The sequence below is a fragment of the Podarcis erhardii genome, assembly GCF_964252035.2.
Source record: "Podarcis erhardii genome assembly, chromosome: 4".
NCBI lineage: Eukaryota > Metazoa > Chordata > Lepidosauria > Squamata > Lacertidae > Podarcis > Podarcis erhardii.
In genome coordinates, this window is record NC_138508.1 from 17,842,617 (window position 1) to 17,870,113 (window position 27,497).

General features: G+C 45.1%; 1 protein-coding gene across 2 annotated transcripts in view; it reads left to right on the forward strand.

The window, feature by feature from the left end:
- DEUP1 (deuterosome assembly protein 1) overlaps positions 1-27,497 on the forward strand; it is a 64,176-nt gene that overhangs the window by 8,019 nt on the left and 28,660 nt on the right. Inside the window, exons 3-9 of one of the 2 annotated variants that reach the window (XM_081860402.1) lie at positions 1,633-1,804; positions 5,304-5,399; positions 6,640-6,774; positions 10,272-10,385; positions 18,108-18,362; positions 23,524-23,669; positions 26,039-26,144. In XM_081860402.1, coding sequence (XP_081716528.1) covers positions 1,633-1,804; positions 5,304-5,399; positions 6,640-6,774; positions 10,272-10,385; positions 18,108-18,362; positions 23,524-23,669; positions 26,039-26,144 — 1,024 coding nt within the window. The remainder of the gene's footprint in view (positions 1-1,632; positions 1,805-5,303; positions 5,400-6,639; positions 6,775-10,271; positions 10,386-18,107; positions 18,363-23,523; positions 23,670-26,038; positions 26,145-27,497) is intronic. The other variant, XM_081860403.1, reaches the window with a different exon arrangement.

Here is a 27,497-nt window from a genome sequence, read left to right on the forward strand (position 1 = left end):
AAGTTCCACATATTCCAGTGGCACGCGGACTAGGGGGACTAGGCAAGTTCCTTAAATTAGAGTATTAATGTATTAAAGCCTGGTGCCTCCTTCCCAAAGCCTGGGGAGCTTCTGCCTGGCTTAGGGAGGGAGGTGTGATGCTCCAAAGGGGTTCAGGTGCCTTCCCAAAGACCACCTGGTTTTAGGAAAGAGGCAGCCAGGCTCCAGCACCCTATCAGTGAAGACCTTACTTGGAAAATATATACAACCCAAGTGGTTAAGAAAGCCCAACAGAGACTCCATCTCCTCAGAGTATTGTGGAAGAACTATGTCAATCAACATTTGATGATCTCCTTCTACCGGTCAACAATAGAAAGTGTCCTTTCATACTACATCACGGTGTGGTACGCTGGTTTGACATCATCTGATAGGAAGTGCCTACAGAGGGTGGTGAATACAGCACAAGATATTATGGGCTGTCCTGTGAATCCGCCGGATGAAATAGTGGAAGAACGCTGCCTCAGGAGAGTGAGGAAAATTCTCAGGGATGATTCACACCCTGGCCGGCACTTTCTTGATCTCCTGTCCTCAGGGAGAAGATATAGAAGCAGGATTAGTCGCACCAACAGGGTAAAGAACAGCTTCTATCTGTGGGCTGTTAGGCTGCTGAATGAAAAGATAACAACAGGGCAACTGACTTTCGGGTTTGGTGGGTGTGCGTCAGTAAACGAGGGGAATTAAGACTAAGAGAGCTGAATGGGGGTGCTCTAGTAATCTCACTGTATACAAGTTGTACAAGTGACAATAAAGTATTCCAATTTATTTCAATTTCAATCAGAGTCCTGGCACCTCCTTCCCAAACCCCAGGGAGTTTATGCCCAGTTTAGAGAGGGAGGCAAATTGCTCACATATCAATCCAATTGATATGGCCCTAACTGTTCCCTTACAAAAAAAAATTACTGCACTCCTCTGACATAGTCCCTCTTCTGCCAAGCTCTCTTGGTGATGCCAGCAAGAAGAATGGAGCAAAAGGAGTCTGTAGCCCAACCAGTGTGTGGCGGGACAGGGTGTTTTTTTGATAGGGCCATGACTCACATGGGCAGGTTCATTTTTGAGCAGCTGCTCTTTATGTTTCTCACCAGGTGGGTAGCTAGGACGAGGCACCGTAATACATTGCGTTTGCACCACGATAGCAAGTGTTGATGTAAATGATAGGCCACAGTTAGAGCAAGCCAGGATTCATAAAACAACTTCAAATCTAAGATCCTGGTTTTACAGCCTACAAACCATAGCTTGTGAGGGGGCCTAGGTTCTGATATACAACCAAACCATAGGGTAGTATTCAACTTAAGTTTTACTTAGAGTAGGTCTGTTGAAATGAATGCACCTATCTTAATTGTGTTCATTAATTTTAAGGGGTTTTACTAGGAGTAAAACTTAGTAGGATATCACCTGTAGCTCAGCTAAACAAATCACGGTTTAGTGTTACATCCAAACTGGACCAAAGAAACATTGACTAAGGAAAAAAACCATTAAAAGAAGCCATTCTCAAGTCGAATATGAGCTCACTGGAGGGAAAAAATAGCCTGAAGAATACTATTTCAATCTGTTCTATGCAGTACATTTAAAAAAGACCTCTTTTTTATTTTAAAGATCTGTCCCTTGCAATGTTGAGCTTCAAGAATTAATGCATCAGATTGATATCATGGTAAACAACAAGAAACGAGAATGGGAGAAGAAATTGCAGGCTTTAGAAGCGCGAATGACTGTCCGGGATCAAGAATTGGCAAGTGCCCAAAGCAGGTTGGATCAGAAAGGTCTAGAGGTATGGGACGCCTTCTGTTTTGTGAATTAAGCATTGGCCTGGAGGTACTACTTAATTGCCCGCTTTATTTACATACATGTTCAGTGCACTTATCAACAGCTCTAATCCTGTACCCAGCCATGAACATTTGAGTACACATAATTCCCCTCACCCCGGACCCTCTGTGCACGGTGAGATCAGAACTGAGCTGCTGACTCTCTTGCCCTGTCTTGGGTATATGTGTGGAATGTAGTGGCTTGGCTGGGATATAGGACACTGGTTTGAAGCTGGGAATTCCCTAACTTGCAAAATCCAATCTCTGAAAGAGTAATATGCCTGAGATCTGTTCACTGCATATAGATTTGGCTGGGAGGAATTAGGTGTGTACAGATGTAACATACATGTGTTTGCATTATGTATTATATGTCAGTTCCCAAGATTTTGCCACTCGGGTATGACCAGGAACCCAGGATGGGGTGACGCAACTGGCTGTTGTGGTGAGGGCAAAAGTTGCCCTCTATCCTAACTCAGATGGTATAGTCCTTGCAGACTAGAATCCTGCCAGGGAGTGCAGTGTGTCTATTTGCAGAGTACACCAAGATCAATTGAAACCCGGGCAGCAGTGCTTTTTTGGGGGGTGGTACTCACTGGCACAGGGAACGCGGGTGGCGCTGTGGGCTAAACCACAGAGCCTAGGACTTACCGATCAGAAGGTCGGCAGTTCGAATCCCCGCGACAGGGTGAACTCCTGTTGCTCGGTCCCTGCTCCTGCCAACCTAGCAGTTCGAAAGCACGTCAAAGTGCAAGTAGATAAATAGGTACTGCTCCGGCAGGAAGGTAAACGGCGTTTCCGTGCGCTGCTCTGGTTCGCCAGAACTTAGTCATGCTGGTCACATGACCCAGAAGCTGTACGCCAGCTCCCTCGGCCAATAAAGCGAGATGAGCACCGCAACCCCAGAGTCGGCCATGACTGGAACTAACAGTCAGGGGTCCCTTTACCTTTTTACTCACTGGCACAGAGTATACCATCGTCTCATTATTTTGCTGCCAGCTAGATACCAGCACCTCATTTTATTTTACTTTATTTTTTGCCGAAAAAGCAATGGCTATGGGTATTTGCAATACATAGACCTTCTCTTTGCAGCTACCCTGCTATGACCCACCATCCTGGACAAGTCACCCAATTTTTAATAAACTGTGAAAAACTACCTACCTTGGACCTGAAATCAAGCCGAGATCTGCCCCAGCCGTAAAGTTTTACAAAGCAATTAAGCCCACATTTATATCTAACCATTGCAGTAATGCATTAGATGTATTGGGGAAGCTTTTTCACCAGTTTCTCCTCTCACTCACTTCGCCTTCAGATGTATTAATCAGTACTCTTTGTATGAAATCTAGAAGGAGCAATTGCTTCCTTTCTAAGCTTGGTTCAGAGAAAGTAAGTATGCTGCTACACTAGGTATTTGTTCTAGAATTTTGTTCGTTTGCCACCCATTGTTTGTTCTTTGTATGGGGTGCCTATCATCAAATCGTTCTCCTGCCTTTCCCCCATACTTATTCTATTTCTTTTGAGAACTCAACATACCTGAGCAGCACCACATCCGCAGGTGCCCATTGCCTTTAAATTTCTCTTTGAAGATGCACTCGTATTTTCCTGGTGAGGCTCTGCAGAAAATCCAACATCACATGGAAGATCCATTCTGTTGGCTTGGAGGGCTCCTGTCTCCTGATCAAAATGGAACCATCTCCAGCTGTCATGTCCATTGCAGTCCTTGCAAATCTGCCATCTGGGAAGAGCTCCATTTAAAGGCAGCAGCAGCAGAATGTTCCAAACTAGGAGGGGTGGCTTGTCCCTACTCCTAACAAAATATATTGTTTTGGAGTGCACAGCTATTACAGCATGGCTTTTGAATTGTGCTATGTGTACCCACATATGTGTAACCACAGAGCCTAGGACTTGCCGATCAGAAGGTCGGCGGTTCGAATCCCCGTGATGAGGTGAGCTCCCGTTGCTCGGTCCCTGCTCCTGCCAACCTAGCAGTTCGGAAGCACTTCAAAGTGCAAGTAGATAAATAGGTACCACTTCAGCGGGAAGGTAAATGGCGTTTCTGTGAGCTGCTCTGGTTCGCCAGAAGCGGCTTTGTCATGCTGGCCACATGACCTGGAAGCTGTACACCGGCTCCCTCAGCCAATAAAGTGAGATGAGTGCCGCAAACCCAGAGTCGGTCATGACTGGACCTAATGGTCAGGGGTCCCTTTACCTTTACCCATGTGATACCCAAGGATTTGACATGCACTTCATTCATGTCTACATACATTAGCTCTAGTTCAGAACTTCCTAGGTACTCTTTAAGGCCAAACAATTGCATGAATGTTTTTATAGTTGCAAATAGCAGCCTCTGGAGGGGCAGGCAGGATCAGGGCCAATAGGATGGAGAGGGGGAGCTTAACCCTTTGTGCTCTGACATAGCCCTGACGAAAATCCCCTTGCCCCAATATCCTATTTTCATTACAAGTAAAATTAGTAGCATTTTTATAGCCCCATAAAGAGAAGAAATAAGATACATTTACTAGATTGTGAGAACCCTCATAAAAAGGTAAAGGTAAAGGTACCCCTGCCCGTATGGGCCAGCCGTGTCCGACTCTAGGGTTGTGCACCCATCTCACTTAAGAGGCCGGGGGCCAGCGCTGTCCGGAGACACTTCTGGGTCACGTGGCCAGCGTGACAAAGCTGCATCTGGCGAGCCAGCGCAGCACATGGAAACGCTGTTTACCTTCCCGCCAGTAAGCGGTCCCTATTTATCTACTTGCACCCGGGGGTGCTTTGGAACTACTAGGTTGGCAGGCGCTGGGACCGAGCAACGGGAGCGCACCCCGCCGTGGGGATTTGAACCGCCGACCTTTCGATCGGCAAGTCCTAGGCGCTGAGGCTTTAACCCACAGCACCACCCGCGTCCCATGATAATCTCAGCTGCACTCTTATATGGTTTCAATCTATCACTGTGTGCCTTTCAGACACAGACTTCAAAACCACTTATTTTGATTTAGTTTCTTAGGCTGCGGTCAGGCAGCTTCAGAACATGAATTGTAACAACTTAAGCTTTAATCAAATGCAAAAGGTTTGTAGGGGGAAAGTGAAACTTTTCGGAAGATTCATAGATCTCCCTTTATGATCAAATTGTCGTAAAATTCTCGCAGTCCAACAAAAATGGATCGGAACATGCATCTGGGTAGGCTTGGCCAAAACCAAAATGTTTTTAGCAGGTGCTGAAAAGCATACAGCAAAGGCTACTGCCTGATATCAATATGCAGGGAGTTCCCAAGGGTAGGTGTGTACTAAAATATCAAGGTCTTACAAATGTGGAATGGGTATTATGTCGTGCCTGTAACTTGCAATACATGTTGATAGCATGCTGTTTGTTGTTGTATTTTTTAGCAGTGATATCTTTATGCTTTTAAAAATGCCTTTGGCTTTTGGAACTCTTTTGATGCCCAAATATCATGTCCACTTCAAATACAGGTTGGGCTACTGAGGCAGAAACTGGACAGTTTGCAAAAGACAAAATATGAGATGGCTCAGAACTATGACACACAGCTTCAAGCCCTGAAGAATCAAGTAAGGAAGGGGAAATCTCATTCCTATTTTACAGTTCATAAAATTTCAAGCTAGGTTTAGTAGATTGCGGGCTGCTTTGCAACTAGCTCAATGACTGCCTATATTGTGATGTACTGAGTCAGGTGGTGCTTGATCATTTTCGCCCTGAGGGTCCAATTCATTCTCGCCAAACCCACCAGGGACAGGGGCTGATAAGCCTTCCCATCCCCTCATGTGTGCAAACACACAGGATATACACACAGAGAGAGGATGAGTGCATATAGGCACACTGTCTGTGTTCTCCTGCTACTTGCACCAACCCTAGTGGAGTTTTCAACAAGTGACACATCTATCCAGCTTAGTGCAGTCCCCACCCCACCCAAGTGTCAGTCTTAAAACTTATAACAAAGGTGATTTTTATTTTATTTTTTTAGATCAGGATCAAGCTAGTTAACCCCGCTGTCTAACTCTGAAGAACCATTAAAGCACCAACACAAGATGGCGCTAAACTGATGCAAAACACTTCCTACAAACACCAGGCAAGACATCCCTGTACATCAGAGCTTTCCAGACTTATCATGTTGGGCACACGCTTTTTAGACATGCATTGTTTCACGACGCAGTAAATCAGTTTTACTAGCAAGCCACATGTTAAACTACCCCCTTTCCAGCCCTGGGAGGAGCACGGGGAGCGTTCACACAACACACCTACACACTGCAGCCGATGCACTAACATGTTATGATGCATATTTTGGAAAGCTCTACTCTACATGTATAAAGCAAATATCCAGGCAATCTGTGTTTAAAAGTGCAGTTAATTAACATCACAGGTTGTATGAAAGCACTGGCTTGTTCACCCTTAACTGTTTAGTTGTAATAGCTGGTACAGGTGGCTCTCAATTTCTGCTGGGATTGCATTCCTGGGATAGCACATAAAGCCAAAATCAAGTACAGTATAGTCGAAATGTATTGGGTTCAATGGGGGGTGGGATTGCCAAAGACTTTCTTCCTGGTTGCCCCCTTCCTTTCTGCCTCCCTATTTAATTTGCCAAGTGCATAAAGCTGAATGCGCACCAGTTAAATGCACGTTAAGTTGCTGTACTTGAATGCATGTAAGTTAACTGTACTTTTCTTAATAAAAAAACCAGCAACCCAGATTAGATGGCTGATTAGATCATTTAAGCTTAACTGCCTTTGCCAATTACACCTCCAAAACCGAGGCAAAAAAATAAGGCGTTTGTGACGTTCATTCCTCTTCCAGTTTGCCAAGCTGACACAAAGCTATGAAAAGCTACAGCTGCACCAATTAAAACAAAAAAAAGCTCACAGCTTGGAGAAATGTACAGAAAATCAAGAAGCCCCATTTCAGCTGAGCAGTTTGAACCAGAAATTGGAGGTCAGTTCCTGTATTAAAAGGAGCGTCTTTCTTCTTCTCCTTCTCCTTCTCCTTCTTCTTCTTCTTCGATTTCCAAAAGTATGCCTTGTGACCACAGGATTCTTGTGTCCCTCTACACTACCACCACCTCTGTTGTGAGGGGAGGCAGGAAGACCCCTAAGAGCCAGTCTTAGCCCATCATAGGGTCCCATTGGACCTACAAGGCCATTTTCTCCCAAACCAGGCCTACCTGTTTATCATCACTGGGCAATGTCAGGGGATGGCCAGGGGTGCCAGGTTCAATCCTGCCGAGGGGAAGGTTGGGACTGTTCCTTGCCACCAGTGTGGTATTTGGGTTGAATCTAAGAGTTGGAAGGGACCCCAAGAGTCATCTAGTCCAACCCCCTGCAATGCAGGGATCTCAACTAAAGCATCCATGTGTTTAAAAACCTCCAAGGAAGGAGAGTCCACAACATCCCGAGGGCGAGGCCATTCCACTGTTGGAGCAGCTCTTACTGTCAGAAAGTTCTTCCTGATGTTTCGTCGGAGTCTCCTTTATTGTACCTCCCCCCCCCTTTGCCCGTCTTTAGGTAAAGGTAAAGGGACCCCTGACCATTAGGTCCAGTCGTGGCCGACTCTGGGGTTGCGGCGCTCATCTCGCTTTATTGGCCGAGGGAGCCAGTGTACAGCTTCCAGGTCATGTGGCCAGCATGACTAAGTCGCTTCTGGCGAACCAGAGCAGTGCACGGAAACGCCGTTTACCTTCCCACAGGAGCGGTACCTATTTATCTACTTGCACTTTGACGTGCTTTCGAAGTGCTAGGTTGGCAGGAGCAGGGACCGAGCAGCAGGAGCTCACCCCGTTGCGGGGATTCGAACCGCCGACCTTCTGATCGGCAAGTCCTAGGCTCTGTGGTTTAACCCACAGCGCCACCTGCGCCCCTTGCCCACCTTTGGAACTGTGCAAAAAGCTGCTTAGCCCCTTTTTCTCAGGAGCAGAAGCTCAACCAATGTACACACCACAAGGAATATACTTCCGCTCTCGGGGGGGGGGGGGACATCATCATCATCATTTGTCTCCAACTTTAGTTTGTCACAACAGGCTATAAATGCCCTGGCTATAGGGAATTTTTTGGTGCACAGTGTTCTTCAGATATAGGGGAATATTTACTGGCACTAGCTACGATTCTAAACACTGGCTTTTAGTGACCATTTCTTACTGAAGTGGTGTGCGCATTGCCACCTAATTGCTGATTTACTGCTGGCTTTTTCTCTGGATCTGTCCTTGTCACTGTAGAACCTACATTTTGCCGCCAGGAATTTACTGCTGCTTTCCCAGGGCTTCCTCCGAAAGAGAGTGCTTTTGGAACTTCAGTTGTCCTGGGCTGAAACAGCTGAGTTAGGCAGCTTTGTCCTTTGCTCAATACAGAGAACAGAGAGTAAACACGGTATTTTCTTCTTAGTCTGAAAGCAAAGCAAAGAAGAGCAGCAGTTGTTTATTCCCTTCCGAAGCAGACATGGAAAAGTATAGAAGGGGAAGAACCTCATGGCGGGAATATGCTACTGCCGTTTGAAGGCACACATTCATAAATGCCCCAGGTTTCATGGGACATTGTCCTAGGTTGTAAAGACTGCGGAGAGAATAATTGGGTGCACTCTTCCCACCTTGGATCAAATCTATGCTTCCAGGTGCCATAAGGAAGCTGCGGAGATAGTGCAGGATAGTGTGCACACCCCGGAAATGATCTCTTTCAGCTTCTGCCTTCTGGAAGAAGGTACAGGGTTATAAAGACTAGGACTAGCCACCTGAGAAACAGTTTCTATCCAAATGCATTTTGATTTTAAACACAGTGTAAGGAGTCTCTATGGGAGTATATTGTATTTAAAAATGGGGTATCAGAGTTTTTAGGGGGCTAACCAGGTTGGGATAGCTGGGATAGCAGGCTTGTTGGTTTCTTAATGTCTTATGTACAGTGGTGCCCCGCAAGACGAATGCCTCGCAAAACGAAAAACCCGCTAGACGAAAGGGTTTTCCATTTTTCGAGGCGCTTCGCAAGACGAATTTCTCTATGGGCTTGCTTCGCAAGACGAAAACGTCTTGCGAGTCTTGCAATTTTTTTCGCTCCCCCCCCACCTTTTTCTAAGCCGCTAATAGCCGCTTAGCCTCTAATAGCCGCTAATAGCGCTAATCCGCTAATCCGCTAATAGGGTTGCTTCGCAAGACGAAAAAACCGCAAGACGAAGAGACTCGCGGAACGGATTCTTTTCGCCTTGCAAGGCACCACTGTAGATTTTTTTCAATTTCGTTGTTCTGTATGGGACAATGACAATGAAGAGTATTGTATCGTAACATGAGAATATAAAAAGAGCCCTGCTAGATCAGTCCAAAAGTCCATCTTAGTCTTTTTCCAACGTTGACTAGCCAGGTAGGATGCTTATAAAGATGTGAAGGCAGCAGTGCTTCTGTGTTGTTTGTCTGCCACAACTGATGTTCACATGAACTGAGCATGGAGGCGCCATGTAGGTATGCTGGATCATAATCATTATTTTATTATTTTTACCCCACCCAAATGGGCTAGGTTGCCACTCTGGGCATCTTTCAACACATATGAAAACACAATTTAACACCAAACGTTAAATACTTCCCAATACAGGGCCGCCTTCAGATGTCTTCTAAAAGCTGTGTAGTTCTTGATCTCCTTGACATCTGATGGGAGGGTTTCCACAGGGAGGGCGCCACCACCAAGAAGGCCCTCCGCCTGGTTCCCTGTAACTTCACTTCTCACAGTGAGGGAGTCACCAAAAGCTGGTGACCTCAGTGTTTAGGAGGAATTTCCTTTCTTGAAGCCAGAGCAGTAGAAAAACAAGCTTGATCCATCTTCCATGTGACAGCCGGTTAGACTTTAGCCCTCCCCTGGAGAATATTTGGCAAAATGGCCTCCCCAGTGTTGCCATCCTATAGAACCAGTATTCATATTGTTTAATATTATTTAAAGAAGCAATAGTGGTGTCAGGTGATGTTTCCCTTTGAAGCCTTCAGTTGTTCCTTTGAAATCTTGCCCTTACCTGTCCCACACCTGACATCAGGTGGGTGGGGCTTCCTGAAAACAGCCCTGCAGGGCAGATGGGAAGAGTGGAAGCTCCCCTCCCCTGATTTAAATAGTAATAATTATTGATAGTTGTGAAAGTGTTTTGCACCTTGCAAGTACTGTATAATAATAGCTTAACAGTCTCTTATGCAATAACTTGAAGTGCTCCCGACATTTTCTTCAGTAGCCATGTATATTGACCCATTTATGTTCTTTATGTACAATGTGCTTTTCAAGTTCTCATTTTATACTTTTACTTCTTCCTCCCCACCAATATTTGTCCCCTGTTGTTAATTGTTATAAATAACCAAAATAGCTTTATATATATAATTGCAAGATACATTATATTTCTGGTTGTATACAGAGAATATACATATTTAGAGATGTGATTCATTTCTTTTGTGGGTTTCTCTTTTTTTAATTTTTCAGGAATTTAGAGCAAAATCAAGAGAGTGGGATAAGCAAGAAACGCTGTATCAGAACCACCTCGTTTCATTAGATGCTCAGCGAAAACTGCTGTCTGAGAAATGCAATCTGTTTCAGGTACCATGCTGCTGTTTCTACTTTCAAAGAGAAATTGTACCTAAAACTGTGCAGGTCTGGATAGCAATATCATACCATTTCAGAAATGGCTATGTGGAGATCATTGCAAGTCAGGCTCTAAATGTTTGAAATGCAGTGTCATTAAAGGATTTTCTGATATAAGTACACAAAACATCTTTTTTTTTGTAAGAAAATGTAAATGTCTCAATCTCTGTTGTGAAATAACTAGTGCTGGAGATTGTTGTCTGCTCACTAGCAGTGCCAGGAGAGCCACTTAGGTGTGGGGTGGGTATGTTTTGAGAATATTGCATATTCTTTCTGGAGCAGGTACATTTTCACTGTTTCTACCCTCTCAAGACAGGTGACCTTGGACATCTGTGATCAGATCTCCTGGCTCTGGGTTTCCTTAGATGGGCTTGTGTGTGTGTGTGTGTGTGTGTGTGCGTGCGCGCGCGCGCGTGCAAATGTATTTGCTGTCTGCAGCTAATAGCAGCTTCAGGAGTGCTACCATTTGCTGGGACCAAACATTTGTGGGGTATTTTGTTGTAAATACCAGAACCAAGAAATGTTGCAGTTAAAGCAAAGGGGCTGCTGTTATGTATATACCGTAGATTCTGGTGTATAAGACAACTTTTTAACCCCAGAAAATCCTCTAAAAAGTCGGGGGCTGTTTTATACGCCAGGTATGGGTTCGCTGGGCAACTTCGCCAGGCAGCTTCCTCCCGGCACTGAGCCTGCCGCCCACTGCCGCTGCCCAACGAAGCTGCCGCGGATAAGACTGGGCATATAAGTCGACCCCCCAAATTGGCAGGTAACCTTAAGCCAGTTGTCTAATACACCGGAGTCTACGGTATATGCCTTGCTTTTCCACTCTTGGGCTGAAGGTTCTGTACATTATCCTCCCAACCCCACGCTTTCATCTTTGCAAGAGAAACTGCCTTATTCCTGTGACTGTAATTTGTCTTTTAAATTGTTTTTAAAAAAAACAAAAAATCCGAATCTTACAGCATTATAACCTGCCCTGGGACCTGACGGGGAAGGGCAGGTAAGAAATCAAATAATAAATGAATAATATCAATATCGGCAACAACAGCCCTTTGAGGTTGGCTTTGCTAATATACGTTCATAAGCAGCGGGTCTTGTAAATAGATTGCAGTGGGGAGCAAGCCACATACAATATACCGGGCCTGGGAAATCTTATTGGCATCCCAGGCTAGGTGGACTGATTCAGGACAAAGCAGCAACTCATGTTCATTCAAGGAGATGGGGGAGTGCTTAAGAATTATGGGAAACGCCAGCCCAAGTCTAAGGTTACCAGATTTTTTTTCAATGAATCTGGGGACTCTTTTCAACTTCCTACTAAATAGATGGATTTTGTCAGGGGACTGATTTGTAAATCCGAGCTGCCCGATCTCCCCCCTGTTATTTATCTCGGTTCTGGAGGTGCTCTTGAACATGATCAGAGGGGACCGGCTGGTGGAAGGGATTCAGGTCGGAGCAAAACAATATAAACTTAAAGCTTTTGCAGATGACCTAGTTTTGACCCTGCAGGAGCCAGAATCTAGTACGAAAAGAGTATTACAACTGATTCAGGATTTTGGTCGGGTGGCGGGATTTAAATTAAACAAACAGAAAACCAAGGTGCTGGGAAAAAATTTGACAGATACAGAGTCAGAACGGTTTCAGAGAGAAACAGAACTAACTATGGTTAAAAAGGTAAAGTACCTAGGGGTAAACATAACAGCAAAAAATCTGAGTCTATTCAAGGATAACTATGAAAAATGTTGGTCTGAAATTAAGAGAGACTTGGACAGTTGGACAAAATTGAAGCTTTCTTTGTTAGGCCGAATTGCTGCTATTAAGATGAATGTATTGCCAAAAATGTTATTTTTGTTTCAAACACTACAGATTGTGGACAAAACGGAGTGCTTCCGGAAGTGGCAGAAAGATATATCTAAATTTGTCTGGCAGGGCAAAAAGCCCAGAATTAAGTTTAAGATATTAACAGATGCGAAAGAAAGAGGGGGCTTTGCCCTGCCAGACTTAAAGTTGTACTATGAAGCCGCAGCTTTCTGCTGGCTAAAAGACTGGCTACTTCTCGAAGACACTGACGTACTGGACCTGGAAGGTTTTAACAATGCTTTTGGTTGGCATGCATACTTATGGTATGACAAAGTTAAGATCAATAAGGCCTTTAAGAACCATATTGTCAGGAAAGCAGTGTTTAATGTCTGGACAAAATATAAAGACTTATTGGAAAATAAAACTCCAAGGTGGCTTTCACCTCTGGAGGCTAAGGCCCGAAAAAGACCCAATATGGAGGCCAAATGGCCAAAATATTGGGAAATATTAGAAAAAGATGGAGACAATTGGAAATTGCAGAGTTTGGAGAAAATGAAGGATAAGGTGCGAGACTGGTTACATTATGCTCAGATTAAAGAAGTTTTTAAAAATGACAAAAAGTTAGGGTTCCAGGTGGAGAAATCGAAGCTAGAAACAGAATTGTTAGAACCAAAGACCAAGGTACTATCTAGAATGTATAACTTGCTGTTAAAATGGAATACACAAGACGAAATGGTTAAATCGGCTATGATAAAATGGGCACAGGACATTGGGCATAACATTATATTTGAGGACTGGGAAAGGTTGTGGACCACTGGGCTGAACTTCACCGCATGTAATGCTCTGAAGGAAAATGATATATAGATGGTACATGACCCCAGTTAAACTTGCCAAAATATACCATTCGTCTGATAATAAATGTTGGAAATGTAAAGAAAATGAAGGAACATTCTTTCACCTCTGGTGGACATGCCCTAAGGTGAAGGTCTTCTGGGAAATGATATATAATGAGCTGAAAAAGGTATTTAAGTATACCTTCACTAAGAAACCAGAGGCCTTCCTTCTGGGTATTGTCGGCCAGAAGGTGTTAAAGAAGGACCGAACATTCTTTATGTATGCAACAACGGCAGCAAGGATACTCATTGCAAAAAACTGGAAAACTCAAGATCTACCCACACTGGAAGAGTGGCAGATGCAACTGATGGACTATATGCAACTGGCCGAGATGACTGGCAGAATCCGTGACCTGGGAGAAGAGAAGATGGAGGAAGACTGGGAGAAATTCAAGAAGTATCTACAAAAACATTGTAATTTGGTTGAATGTTAAGAAGGATGCTAGATTATAAAAAATTGGCCACCACTAAATTAGATTTGAAATTTGATGATAAGTGAGACTAAAGAAAATATAAAAAATTTTGGAAGAAGTGCTAGATTATATTTGAATGAGTGGACATGAGATTGTAAACAAGTTGATAATTTGTTTGGAAAAAACTTTTAACGATGTAAATGGGAGCGGGAGACGCGAGGGAGTCCAAAGAAGTGATGAAATTATGTCTGTGATAGAAGTAAGATTGTTTATTATTTGTGCATTTATATTTAAAAACTTTAATAAATATTTATAAAAAAAAAAAAAAGATTTGTAAATCCGGGGACTGTCCCCAAGAAACAGGGACGTCTGGTAACCTTAAGCCAGAGTTCTATATAGATTATGAGGATAAGAGCACCGCATGAAAATAACTCGTGCAGAAATGGCCTCGGAACAGTCTAAAATGCGTTTAAAATTCATAGAATTATAGAATCATAGAGCTGGAAGAGACCACAAGGGCCATCGAGTCCAACCCCCTGCCAAGCAGGAAACACCATCAGAGCACTCCTGACATATGGTTGTCAAGCCTCTGCTTAAAGACTTCCAAAGAAGGAGACTCCACCACACTCCTTGGCAGCAAATTCCACTGTCAAACAGCTCTTACTGTCAGGAAGTTCTTCCTAATGTTTAGGTGGAATCTTCTTTCTTGTAGTTTGGATCCATTGCTCCGTGTCCGCTTCTCTGGAGCAGCAGAAAACAACCTTTCTCCCTCCTCTATGTGACATCCTTTTATATATTTGAACATGGCTATCATATCACCCCTTAACCTCCTCTTCTCCAGGCTAAACATGCCCAGCTCCCTTAGCCGTTCCTCATAAGGCATCGTTTCCAGGCCTTTGACCATTTTGGTTGCCCTCCTCTGGACACGTTCCAGTTTGTCAGTGTCCTTCTTGAACTGTGGTGCCCACAACTGGACACAGTACTCCAGGTGAGATCTGACCAGAGCAGAATACAGTGGCACTATTACTTCCCTTGATCTAGATGCTATACTCCTATTGATGCAGCCCAGAATTGCATTGGCTTTTTTAGCTGCCGTGTCACACTGTTGGCTCATGTCAAGTTTGTGGTCAACCAAGACTCCTAGATCCTCCTAACTGTCCTCTGGGGTGTTAGCCACCCCTCCCAGTTGGGTGTCATCTGCAAATTTGATCAGGATGCCCTTGAGTCCATCATCCAAGTCGTTGATAAAGATGTTGAATAAGACCGGGCCCAAGACAGAACCCTGTGGCACCCCACTAGCCACTCTTCTCCAGGATGAAGAGGAACCATTGATGAGCACCCTTTGGGTTCGGTCAGTCAGCCAGTTACAAATCCACTGAGTGGTAGCATAGTCAAGACCGCATTTTACCAGCTTCTTTACAAGAATATCATGGGGCACCTTGTCAAATGCCTTGCTGAAATCAAGGTAGGCTACATCCACTGCGTTCCCTTCATCTACCAGGCTTGTAATTCTGTCAGAAAACAAGATCAGGTTAGTCTGACATGACTTATTTTTCAGAAATCCATGCTGACTATTGGTGATCACAGCATTCCTTTCTAGGTGCTCACAGACTGTTTGCTTAATGATCTGCTCCAGAATCTTCCCTGGTATTGATGTCAGACTGACTGGGCGGTAATTATTTGGGTCCTCTCTTTTCCCCTTTTTGAAAATAGGGACAACATTTGCCCTCCTCCAGTCTGCCGGGACTTCGCCTGTTCTCCAGGAATTCTCAAAGATGACTGCCAGTGGTTCTGAGATCACATCTGCCAGTTCTTTTAATACTCTTGGATGCAGTTCATCTGGCCCTGGAGACTTGAATACATCCAGACTAGCCAAGTATTCTTGTACTATCTCCTTAGTTATTCTGGGCTGTGTTTCCTCTGCTGAATCATTTGCTCCAAATTCTTCAGGTCGGGCATTGTTTTCTTTATCGGAGAAGACTGAGGCAAAGAAGGCATTGAGGAGTTCAGCCCTTTCTGTGTCCCCTGTTTGCATTTCACCATCTTCTCCTCTGAGTGACCCCACTGTTTCTTTGTTCTTCCTTTTGCTACGAACATACCCATAAAAGCCTTTTTTGTTGCTTTTAACCTCTCTAGCAAGCCTGAGTTCATTCTGTGCTTTAGCTTTTCTGACTTTGTGTCTACACGTGCTGGCTATTTGTTTGAATTCCTCTTTGGTGGTTTCCCCCCTTTTCCATTTTTTGTGCACATCCTTTTTTAATCTTAACTCAGTTAAAAGTTCTTTAGATAGCCACCCTGGCTTCTTTAGGCACCTTCCATGTTTCCATCTCATTGGTATTGCCTGAAGTTGTGCTTTTACTATCTCCCTCTTAACAAACTCCCAGCCATCATGAACTCCCTTCCCTTTTAGTATGATACTTGGGCTCAATTAGCCACCCCCCCACCCCCCATTTTTGTTGCTCAGTGCACTCTGTAGGGTTTACTAAATTACAGAGTATTGGATTAGAAGAACGAGCTTGAGAATAATGGACTGGGTCACTCTCATTTTCATATTTTTGTCTGATTTAATGGACTCTGCCTTTGATGTGGATAAAGCAGATGTCCAGCATTCTCAGAGCAGCACAATTACCATAGTAACATCGTTTTTCTGCCTGGCTTGTTGGGTGTCAATCAAAGAGCCACGAGTGCATTTCTGCCCTCGAAAAAAGGCATGTAAGAAACGCTCAGCGAAATCAATGGAACATAATCAAACAAAACAAACGTAGCAGGTGACAAGGGTTTTATTTTTATACGGCTAAATGATGTGCCTCTGTTGTGCAATGAGTTTAACTACGCATAGCCATTTATTGTCACATTTGTATTGGGATGTTCTTACTGTTTGATTTCAGCTTTCCTAGCCTCCTCAAAACAGGCAACAGCAGGGGGTTGGACTCGATGGCCCTTGTGGTCTCTTCCAACTCTATGATTCTATGATTCTATGATTCTATAATTGCAGGTGTGGATGTGTTCAGGGCATGCAGGGCCGGCGGCTGGTGCCCATTAGGGCTGGTGGGGAAGAAGGCAGGGAGACTGGCAGTAGGTGGTGCTAGAGGCAATGTTTTGTCTCCATCCTCTTCCATGCTGAGTTCCACAGGGGGCAACAATGAGGCTAAGGAAAAGGAAGTGGACAGCTGGTGTCACACCCTGGAATGGAGGGAAGTAGACATGGTCAGTTGGGGTTGCAGCTGGTGGGGCAATGCTTTCTTTGCCGTAATGGTCCAACCTCCACCGGCTGGACACAAAAGCAGCACAGTCCATTGCGGCTTGTGCAAATCGCCACAAAAGTGGGAACAGCCGATAGAAAAGGATGACGGAAAAAGATAAAGATAATGATAAGATGTTAAGCTATTTAATAATAATTTATTATTTATACCCCGCCCATCTGGCTGAGTTTCCCCAGCCACTCTGGGCGGCTCCCAATCAAGTGTTAAAAACAGTACAGTATTAAATATTAAAAACTTCCCTGAACAGGGCTGCCTTCAGATGTCTTTTAAAGATAGGATAGCTGCTTATTTCCTTCACATCTGAAGGGAGGGTGTTCCACAGGGCGGGCGCCACTACTGAGAAGGCCCTCTGCCTGGTTCCCTATAACCTCACTTCTCGCAGTGAGGGAACCGCCAGAAGGCCCTCGGTGCTGGATCTCAGTGTCCGGGCTGAACGATGGGAGTGGAGACGCTCCTTCAGGTATACAAGACCGAGGCCGTTTAGGGCTTTAAAGGTCAGCACCAACACATTGAATTTTAAGCGAAGGATTGTACGCACTACGATGCAGCAAGAAGGGGGGAGAAGGGAAACACCGCGGAAAACAGGAGGGGAAGTCAACTTTAAATTCGTATTGTATTAGCTGGATGTAGATTCATTAAATTTTTTGAAAACTAATAACAATTAATTGGTTAAAAAAAAAGTGGGAGGACAGGGAGATTTAAAAGCGCAGGAGCAGGAGCTGAAGTTTTTCCCCAGCCCTGTTTTTAATCCCTGAAACTGTGAGCAGAAACACTGCAGCTCAGTGGTATAAGGTCCCAGTTCAGTCCCTGGAATCTCCAGGTCGGGGTGGGAGAGGCTATTGTTTGAAACCTTGTAGAGCCGCTGCCAGTCTGTGCAGACAGCACTGAGATGGATGGATCCATTGTTTAACTCATCATAAGGCAGCTTCCTATGTAGTCCCAGGAGAAAAATTAACCGGGGAAGGAGTGATTGCAGGGGGCAGCACTGTGCCGTCCTTTAAATCTCCACCCCACTCTCACTTTATAGGGAATTGCCTGCGACCCATTGCAGTTGTGTAGATCTGTCCTGTGTAATCTGCCTCCCCATGGCCAAATGTTTGGGGACCACAGTGGTAGCCTGGGCCAAGTCTCAGGAGCGTAGAACTCTGGTAGCGAGTCTTATGCCAGAAACCTGCTGTCAAAAAAATAATAATTTCTCCAGTGTTGGATTTCTGCTTCAGCCTTCTAAATTTCTGCAACTCACAGAATGGGAGAGGCACCTCTGTGCAAAAAAGATGGATTTCATGCGGGCTGTTTTCCTTGTCTCGCCAGAAGCAAGCCCAGCACTGCCAAATCCAGACGCAGTGCCAGAAGCTAAGCCAAGACGACGCGGGTACCTGCAGCCAGTGCCAAACCGAGCACCCAGGCGTTCAGCGCAACGTCCTGGCGGAACCCGCCGAAAGGAACGAGCTCTTCATGGAAAAACTGAAGTCGACCGTGAGCGAAATAGCCGTGAGCAGGAACAGGCTGCAGGAGGAAAACCGAAAGCTCCAGCAGGAAGTGAAAATGTACCAAAGGAAGTGCCAGGTAAAGAGCCATTGGAGGTAATAAGGACCTTCCCAGGTGTTAAGATCAGCAGAGGGGAGCCCTCTTGGTAGTGCCACTACCCTCAGAAGCTGGAGTGCCTTGTCCCAGGAGAGGGCATTCTCTGTAGTCAGTCCCTAGGTTGTGGAACTCGCTCCTTACAGAGGTGCATCCCACACCTTCATTGCACGGGTTTTGTCCTATGCTGAAATTACATTAATTTACATTAAAAGGGATGCGGGTGGTGCTGTGGGTTAAACCACAGAGCCTAGGACTTGCCGATCAGAAGCTCAGCGGTTCGAATCCCCGCAACGGGGTGAGCTCCCGTTGCTCGGTCCCTGCTCCTGCCAACCTAGCAGTTCGAAAGTGCGTCAAAGTGCAAGTAGATAAACAGGTACTGCTCTGGCAGGAAGGTAAACGGCGTTTCCGTGCGCTGCTCTGGTTCACCAGAAGCAGCTTAGTCATGCTGGCCACATGACCCGGAAGCTGTACGCCGGCTCCCTCGGCCAATAAAGCGAGATGAGCACCGCAACCCCAGAGTCTGCCATGACTGGACGTAATGGTCCCTTTACCTTTACCTTTAAATGGTCCAGCAACTGTCTCCCCATTGTTGCTTAATACAGGGGTTTTCAACCAGTGTGCTGTGGCATCCTGTGGTGCCTTAAACGATGGTCAGGGGTGCCCTCTTTCCTTCCCTCCCTCCTCTGATGCCCTCTCATGTCTCTGCCTCCCAAAGCTTGCACAGCTGTTTGTTGCCACGCCCCTGGTTTACAAGCTCCCCAAGTGAATGGTGCCTCTGGGGCTGGCCAGAAGGTGCTTCCCGGGCCCTTGTGGGGCAGTGGGAAGAGGCACCTTTCTTTGGGACGGGAGGGGGGGCAGCTCAGAGACCAGGGTGGCTGCCCAGAGGGACTCCCAAGGGAGAGGGGAAAGGAGAGGAGGCTGAGGGAACACTCCAAGGGAGGGTATTTGAAAAAGGGCAAAAGGCTGCCCGCTCTGCAGACAAGGGGTGACATAACTGGGCTCCTGAGCCCCACAGGGGTGCCACAGAAAGAACGTAGTTGGCCAAGGAAACCGTGGACTCTAAAGGTTGAAAACCTCTGGCTTAATAGCTCTGCACTCAGCTAGCCCAGCCAGCCTGGCCCAGTTCTGCAGCTTGCATTTCCCCTTCAGATCCCAAATATTATATAAATACTACCGTTCTTTAGTTTCTAATATTCACTAACAGACTCTAGTACCCCAGCTATAACCATGTGTACTTTTCCTACCCGAGTCCACTTTGCTAAGCAGCTGCATTTTTTAAAAGCTCAGATAAAATAAAAAGGACCAGCAGAGGGCGAAGCAACAGCAGCTACCCAAAACACCATATAGTACAGATGGCTGCGTCTAGGTATTATAGTAGATAGTAGGACTGCTTCTAAAAATAGCTATGCACGTCCGACTTTTCTCTCCCCAGTATTGTCTAGTGCAAGTGTTAGAAAACTCTGGCCCTTTGGTCTTGCCCCTGGCACAACCCCTCTCCAGCTTTGCTTCATACGCTCCTTGGGCGTTTCTGCCTGGCTGGAATGTGCCCTTGAACTCTGGGGTGCTCATCCTCTTGGCTCTCAGCTCCACCCACCCCGGGAAAACTGCTCTTTAATGGTCAATTGGTGCAAACTGCAATTCAGGTTTTCTCCAGATAGATGTTTCCTTTGAAGAGTGGGCTTTCCCCAAGAAAGGAGTAAGGCAAGAGCGAAACCTAGAAAGCATTTGAGTAGCAGAGTTACAGGTGGCTCCCGGCTAATTAAGAAGATGACCTTGTGAAGATGGTATAGTCTCGCCTGGGCTCCTTGCAGCACCTGAAGGAGTTGTACCCCCTCCCTTCTTCTGCTAATTGTGTTCCATTTTCTCTTGCAAATAAATGGCTCAACAGCCCGATCAGAATAGCCGGAAGTGGTTGCCATTGGAGGGGAGGGTCATTTTCTCCTGTGGCAGCAAATGAGCTTGAACTGGCTTTGCTCATAGGGTCTTATGAGTTGGGATTGTACCTGGGAGGAAGAAGAGTTTGGATTTGATATCCCGCTTTATCACTCCCCTTCAGGAGTCTCAAAGCGGCTAACATTCTCCTTTCCCTTCCTCCCCCACAACAAACACTCTGTGAGGTGAGTGAGACTGAGAGACTTCAGAGAAGTGTGACTGGCCCAAGGTCACCCAGCAGCTGCATGTGGAGGAGCGGGGAAGCGAAGCCGGTTCCCCAGATTACGAGACTACTGCTCTTAACCACTACGCCACACTGGAGATGAAGAATGACCCGGAGCTCAATTCCTTCCTCCCCCTTCTCTCACTTTGGGGCAGAAGTGAACAAGCAAACCAAAACATCTCGCCTTTGTATGGTCTCCCATGATCTTGTGAGACCAGCATCCCTTTAAAGAGACCCCCTTTTTTCTAATAATGAGTAGATTGCTTCTGTGCAACTCCTCACCTGTGTTTGGGTAGGGTTATGATGGAACCACTATTGAATTGTAGAGGACAGCGGTCAGTGAATCATCTCTTCATTAATTTTCATATGGGATGCATGTTCCATTCATTCAGTGTAGTTAGTTCTCTTCCCTTCCCCTTCTACCATTTCGAAAAACGTCTCCAAAAAGCCTCTCTGCCTCTCAAGGCACTTGTTTTCCATATCACAGCAGATCATTTTTGGAGTTGTGAGTCACCACCATGACTATTTCAGAAGCTTTCAAAAGTTTGGCATTTCAGTTTGAAATGTAGTCAAATAAATGGAAGCAATAACTCCCACACTTGCACGTTCCAATGCTGAAATCTGCAGCCTTTCTCCTTCTCCTGTTGACGGATGATATGGCTGTTGATATAATTTAGTTTGTTACCGTCATATGGTATAGCTTGCCTTGTGGATAACACGGTTACCACTTACCATAACAGTAAAACATATAATTGCAAATATAGTGAATGTATTTCTGGAAGAAATTACAGACTTAAATTGGTTTAAACAGCCATTCCCTTTCCCAAGAAAATATTAGGCATGTATTTATGTGATGGAGGACTAGGGATCTCTAGGAAGAAATTCTTGCCCTACCAAGCTGTAGTTCCCAGGGTTCTTCAGTGAAAGCCATGGCAGTTAAACTGATATAAAACCTATATATGTCTTGTTAATGCAGATACGAGAGTTGGACGTTGAATGTAGGGACTGAGAAGCATGGAACTCTGCATGGAACTTCCCAAAACACCAGGTTCCAAGTCTGTCTCTGCATTGCATTGTGCCCAATGTGTCTGTATGTTGACTCTTCCCCCAAAAAGCCTCCATGTGGTCATCACATAAAAACAGTTGAGCATCTGCTTTCAACATGGAAGGTTCCAAGTTCAATCCCTGGTGTCTCTGGGTAGAGCTAAGAGTGTCCTCTGTAGGAAGCCCTCACTGCCAGTCACTGCCAGTCAATGTAAATACTGAGCAAGATGGATTGTGTTTGTTAACTACTTTGAGGGTACAGTGGTACCTCGGGTTACATACGCTTCAGGGTACAGACTCTGCTAACCCAGAAATAGTACCTCGGGTTAAGAACTTTGCTTCAGACTGGGAACAGAAATTGTGTTCCGGCGGCGCAGTAGCAGCAGGAGGCCCCATTAGCTAAAGTGGTGCTTCAGGTTAAGAACAGTTTCAGGTTAACTACAGACCTCCGGAACGAATTAAGTACTTAACCCGAGGTACCACTGTATTTCTTTTCTTTTTTTTACAATCAAGCAGAATATAAATTTTATGAAATAAATAAAAAATAAATCCTTGGCCTGACTCAATATCAGACAGCTTCTTATCTTCCTAACATGGTGGCATAAAAAAAAAATATCTTAACCTGATCCTGCCATGTGTTCAATCCAGAGGGGGGTTCCTAAGACTTACATCAAATAGGATGACCCCTGCAAGGACCACCGTCTGAGGGAGTGCCTTCGCATGCCTCCCCCATGCATGCAGACATGGCCACTCCCCCCAGTTCCCTTTAACAGGATACCCCAGCATTTGGAGGGGCAGGCGGACACTACAACCTCCCCTCCATCCAAAACAAAGGATTGCCCCAATGCTTAAATGCGCAAAACAACAAACCTCTGGTTACATGAAACATATTCAATAAACACACAAGACGTAACTGGCTGTACGTTTGAAAAAATAATATATACTATTCATTGTATTGAATTGTAGATTTCAACAAAAGTTTGTTAACTACTTTGAGGGTACAGTGGTACCTCGGGTTACATACGCTTCAGGGTACAGATTCTGCTAACCCAGAAATAGTACCTCGGGTTAAGAACTTTGCTTCAGGATGAGAACAGAAATGGTGCTCCAGCGGCGCGGCGGCAGCAGGAGGCCCCATTAGCTAAAGTGGTGCTTCAGGTTAAGAACAGTTTCAGGTTAAGAACGGACCTCCGGAACGAATTAAGTTCTTAACCTGAGGTACCACTGTAGTACAAACTGACGGCAAAACAAGGCTAATTCTGTGGAACTGCAACAACCTTTCTTGTGGACCGTTGGACTCTATGAACAGACAGGTGGAATAGACACTTTCACATATATGGACCTTATGCATAAACTGATTAGAGAATGAACTGATCCACTGGGTCTTCTACTTTTTTCGTTGAACTTTATGAGCTACTTTTGTTGAAATCTACAATTCAATACAATGAATGGTATATATTATTTTTTCAAACGTACAGCCAGTTACGTCCAATGCTTAAATGGGCAAGGGGCAGATCCGATGGAAGCCTCCCTGCTCCATTGGCACCGCCTGCATCTCCATTCTTCAAAGCCGGGTTCAGGCTAGGATCCAGTTCCTGATAGGCTTAAGCCCCCACCGCCTACCAGGAAGGGAGCCGCTGTTCCAGTTCCCTCGTCGGGGCCCCAGTGAAGCCTCGGCCGTCCCGCACCAAGAGAGGTGAGCGGACTTGTTTGGTTTCCAAGAGACTTTTCTGCGGAGAGAAGTTTGCAAGTGGAAAATCTTAGGGAAACAATAATTTTTAAAAAGAGGTGAAGAGCGGAATAACATCTTTCAGAAGTTTATTACAAGCCATGGCATATGTGAATTAGTTTACAGACACTTGGGTTCTTCGTGTGACAGAAATACCTTCCGTGAAGCCATCACTGGGTAGGCTAATTTGAACGCATTTGTTTGTCTTTGCTTAGAATATTGAAGCAAGGCTCGCCCAAGTGACGAACGAACTGAAGTCACGCGAGGATCTCTTGAATATGGTCGAGCTGGAGTGCCAGCAGCTGCGCAACGAAGTCGCCAAAATGGAAGAGTATAAAAATAGCGAAGAAAGCCGCGTAAAGTAGGTATTTAAAATACAAGTCTCCCCTGCCTGAATTGGTGCATGTTGACATGAGAGTGAGTGCCTCTGGGTGGCGATAGCAAACATTACACCTGCTCAGAGCAGAGACACTGAAATAGATAAACCTGTCCATTGGTTTTATTGGATTCACCAGCCAGTGGTCTGACTCAATATAAGTTCGCTACGCGAATAGTGACATGCACAGCAATGCACACTATTGTAAATATAGGCCCGGTACAGTGGAAAGTTCTCCTGCATATGCCGTATTGAATTGGATGGGCAACCACACTGAATCGAGTGTGGGGTGCCCCCCAAGCACAAATAAATGGGAAGAACAGGATATTTTTGTCCCCTTTTTCTCCTTGGGTTCTTACTTAAAAAAGAAACAAGCAATTTGCTTTTAATAAACTTTCAAATATAGGAGGGGAAGCTGTCATCAAGAGAATCCTGAATTCTTTTTTTTTTTTTTTTTTGCGGCTTGATCGATAGGGATGGACAGTTTAATAGCTGTATTTTGTGACACCTTTTGTTTGATAGCATGTGCGATGGTGGCTCATCGGAGGGGTCTGGCATTATGCAGATAACTGGGAACCTCGAGCACTCGGCCTCGAAATAATTAGCTTCTGAACTGTGTTGTTTAAGGTTGCTTTTTGTGTTCACATCAGGGCACCTGACAGTGTGTTGCCAGTACGAGCATTTTACTACATTTAAAGGGCAGGAGCTGAATGCTTGGTATTTCTCCCTTGTGGCCAAATGCCTAGTAAGCCTAAGGTTATAAGCCAGAGACATTATTGGGGATCAACACTGATTGAACCCCTGTTAGAGCTCATGACCCAGCAAGGGGCCTGTTGCCAAGCTGCTGCTGCTACCCTTTGTCTTTAATGTTGCTACCAGTTTGCCTGCCCTCTCTGAATAAACAACCGGCAGTGGAGCAAGGAGAAGGTGCGGGAGCCGGGTGCTTCTCTCTGCCTCTGGGCGATGCTGCAGTTTGGGCCACCTAAGACACGGGTGGCACTGTAGATTAAACGCTTGCCGATCAGAAGCTTGGCAGTTCGAATCCCCACGACGGAGTGAGCTCCCATTGCTCGGTCCCTGCTCCTGCCAGCCTAGCAGTTTGAAAACACACCAGTGCAAGTAGATAAATAGGTACCACTCTGACGGGAAGGTAAACGGCATTTCTGTGCGCTGCTCTGGTTCACCAGGAGCGGCTTAGTCATGCTGACCACATGAGCTGTACGCCAGCTCCCTCGGCCAATGAAGCGAAATGAGTGCCGCAACCCCAGAGTTGTACGTGACTGGACAGGGGTCTCTTTACCTTTAAGAGAGAGAAAGCAAATGAGGAGTGGCCTTTGAAAGTAGTGGGCTATGCAGAAATGGCAAAAAGCAAACAGCAAAATTAAGAAGAATAGAATAGAAGAATGGGGAGGCCTTTCATGGACTACTTTAAAAAAAAAACATGACAGCGGGCAGGAATCGAGATGAAAGCAGCAGACAAAAAATGGCAAAATAATTGTGACAGTAATAGATAAAAATATAACACAGTAGAAAAGGTTTGAGTAAAAACGCTGTGGTGGTGAGGGTGGGCAGTAAGCTTATGTAATACTGTAATTATTTTATTTGAAGGTTATTGTGAAAAAAATTGATAGATCATAGATAGATAGATAGATAGATAGATAGATAGATAGATAGATAGATAGATAGAAAGATAGATAGATAGATAGATAGATGAGAGAGAGAAGGCAGTGGGCCCACTGAGGACTTGCCCAAGGTCTCCCCGTAGCCTAGAGCTTGCACCAGCCATAGCTTTCTGAAGTGTGTTGCAAAGCTTCCTCATTTGGGCTGAGTTCAGCGCGACACAATCCTACCGCGCTACTCAGAAGTCAGTCTCACTGTGTTCCATAGGACTCGCTCCCTTGCCAGCGTATTTGCAACAGCAGCCTTCCGCCCCCAACCCAGTCTAATAATGTATTTGTAAACAATACTTGCCAACCTAGCTTTTTCACAATTGCTGATGCTTGAAGCACACTTTGTTTCTGACTTAAAATTGGGGGCACATTTCATTCTTTATGCCCTGAATGGTTTCTGTCTTGAGTCCACTGACCTGAGTGTGGCCCCTGATAGGAAGAAGCAACTTGTAGGAACCTCTAAATATTTTTACAATTTTTTCACCCTCTCAGCACACTGGTATTTAGTAAAAACAGTTTGGGAATGACTATGCTATGTGTAGTGTCATTCAAACATAATGTAATGTGTTTCATATAATAAAACAATAAATTTGGGTTGGTTTGTTTTTTAAGAAAGGAAAACTGGACTTGTAATAAATTTCTTTCTTTCTTTCTTTCTTTCTTTCTTTCTTTCTTTCTTTCAAGACTTCAGTCAGCTTATGCACAATGCATCAAGGACCTGGAAATAAAAAAAGCTCAGATACTTGCCTTGGAACAACAGCAGGAAAATCAGCAGAAAGAGCTGAACCAGGTATGTTCTGATCTTATTCCGTGGGTCACAATTAAGGAAAAACTATGATCCAGGCTGTAGAAGGACATTGGAGCATGAGAAAGAAGCTTTCTGGGCTAATTGTGGGTCTCAGATCTCTCTTCTCCAGCTTTGTACCAGTTAATGCAAGTGTTCTAAATGCATTTCCAGTGTGCCGTCAGTGTTATCAGCATCCAGTCACTGCTGTTAAAGCTGGAAGTGGAATAACAACTCTACTTCCAGACTTTTACACATTTCTTTTGCCTACTGGGCAGTCCGCCTTTCCCAAACCCCAAGTGTTTTGCAGGGGTTGCGGTAATTTTCATTGGGATTGTGGTGTGGGAGAAAAGCACTCCCAGTTATGATTACTGCCCCACTCCATCCTTGCTGTGGTTTAAGGAAGCTGGTGCAGAATATAAAGGCGATGCTGTTTGGAAAGGGAAGAGAGGGATGCCAACCAACCAACCAGAGGGATAAAATGGACTCCTAAAGAGGTGAGAGATGGAATTGGCTTCAGCAGGCAATAATCTGCCAGAAAAGCTATCGAACAGCTGCACAGTGGGCTGTCTGCACTTGGGGCGACTGCATAGCTGTCGCTTTGTGTGGTTTTTTTTAAAAAAGCAAGAAAGTTGGATTTTCCAAGCTCTGAGAAAGGAAGGAAGCTGAACAGGTAAAATATGGGCAGGGTATGTCTTGATCAGAACATCACACAGATGTAAAAAAGGGAAGTGGCCAAAGTTTGGCCATTCTACAGTAAATGGAAAGTGTGGATGCAGACGGAATTGGTGCTTCTCAAACTGCATCTTCTTAGAGAATTGTAGAGCTAGAAGGGCCCAGAGGATAACCTTTTAATGCTGGAATATGCAGTTGTCCTATATGGGGGTTGAACCTGCAACCTTGGTGTCATCAGCATCGACTGAGCTATCCATTCACTTTCCTTACACGCTGCAGATAATTTTGCAGCCTGTTAGAGGTCATGCTGTCAAGTCCCACTGAATGCCAACCAGGCCTGTTGGTCTCTGCCCATGTGGATATAATAATAATAATAATAATAATAATAATAATAATAATAATAATAATAATTCTTCCCCAGCCACAATGGGCAGCTTCCAACTGAATATTAAAAACAATACAGCGCCAGACATTAAAAACTTCCCGAAACAGGGCTGCCTTCAGTAGTCTTTTAAAAGTAAAATAGTTCGTTTATTGCCTTGACATCTGCTGGGAGGGCGTTCCACAGGGCAGGCCCACTACCGAGAAGGCCCTCTGCCTGGTTCCCTGCAGTCTCGTTTGTCGCAGCGAGGGAACCGCCAGAAGGCCGTCAGCGCTGGACCTCAGTGTCCGGGCTCGATGATG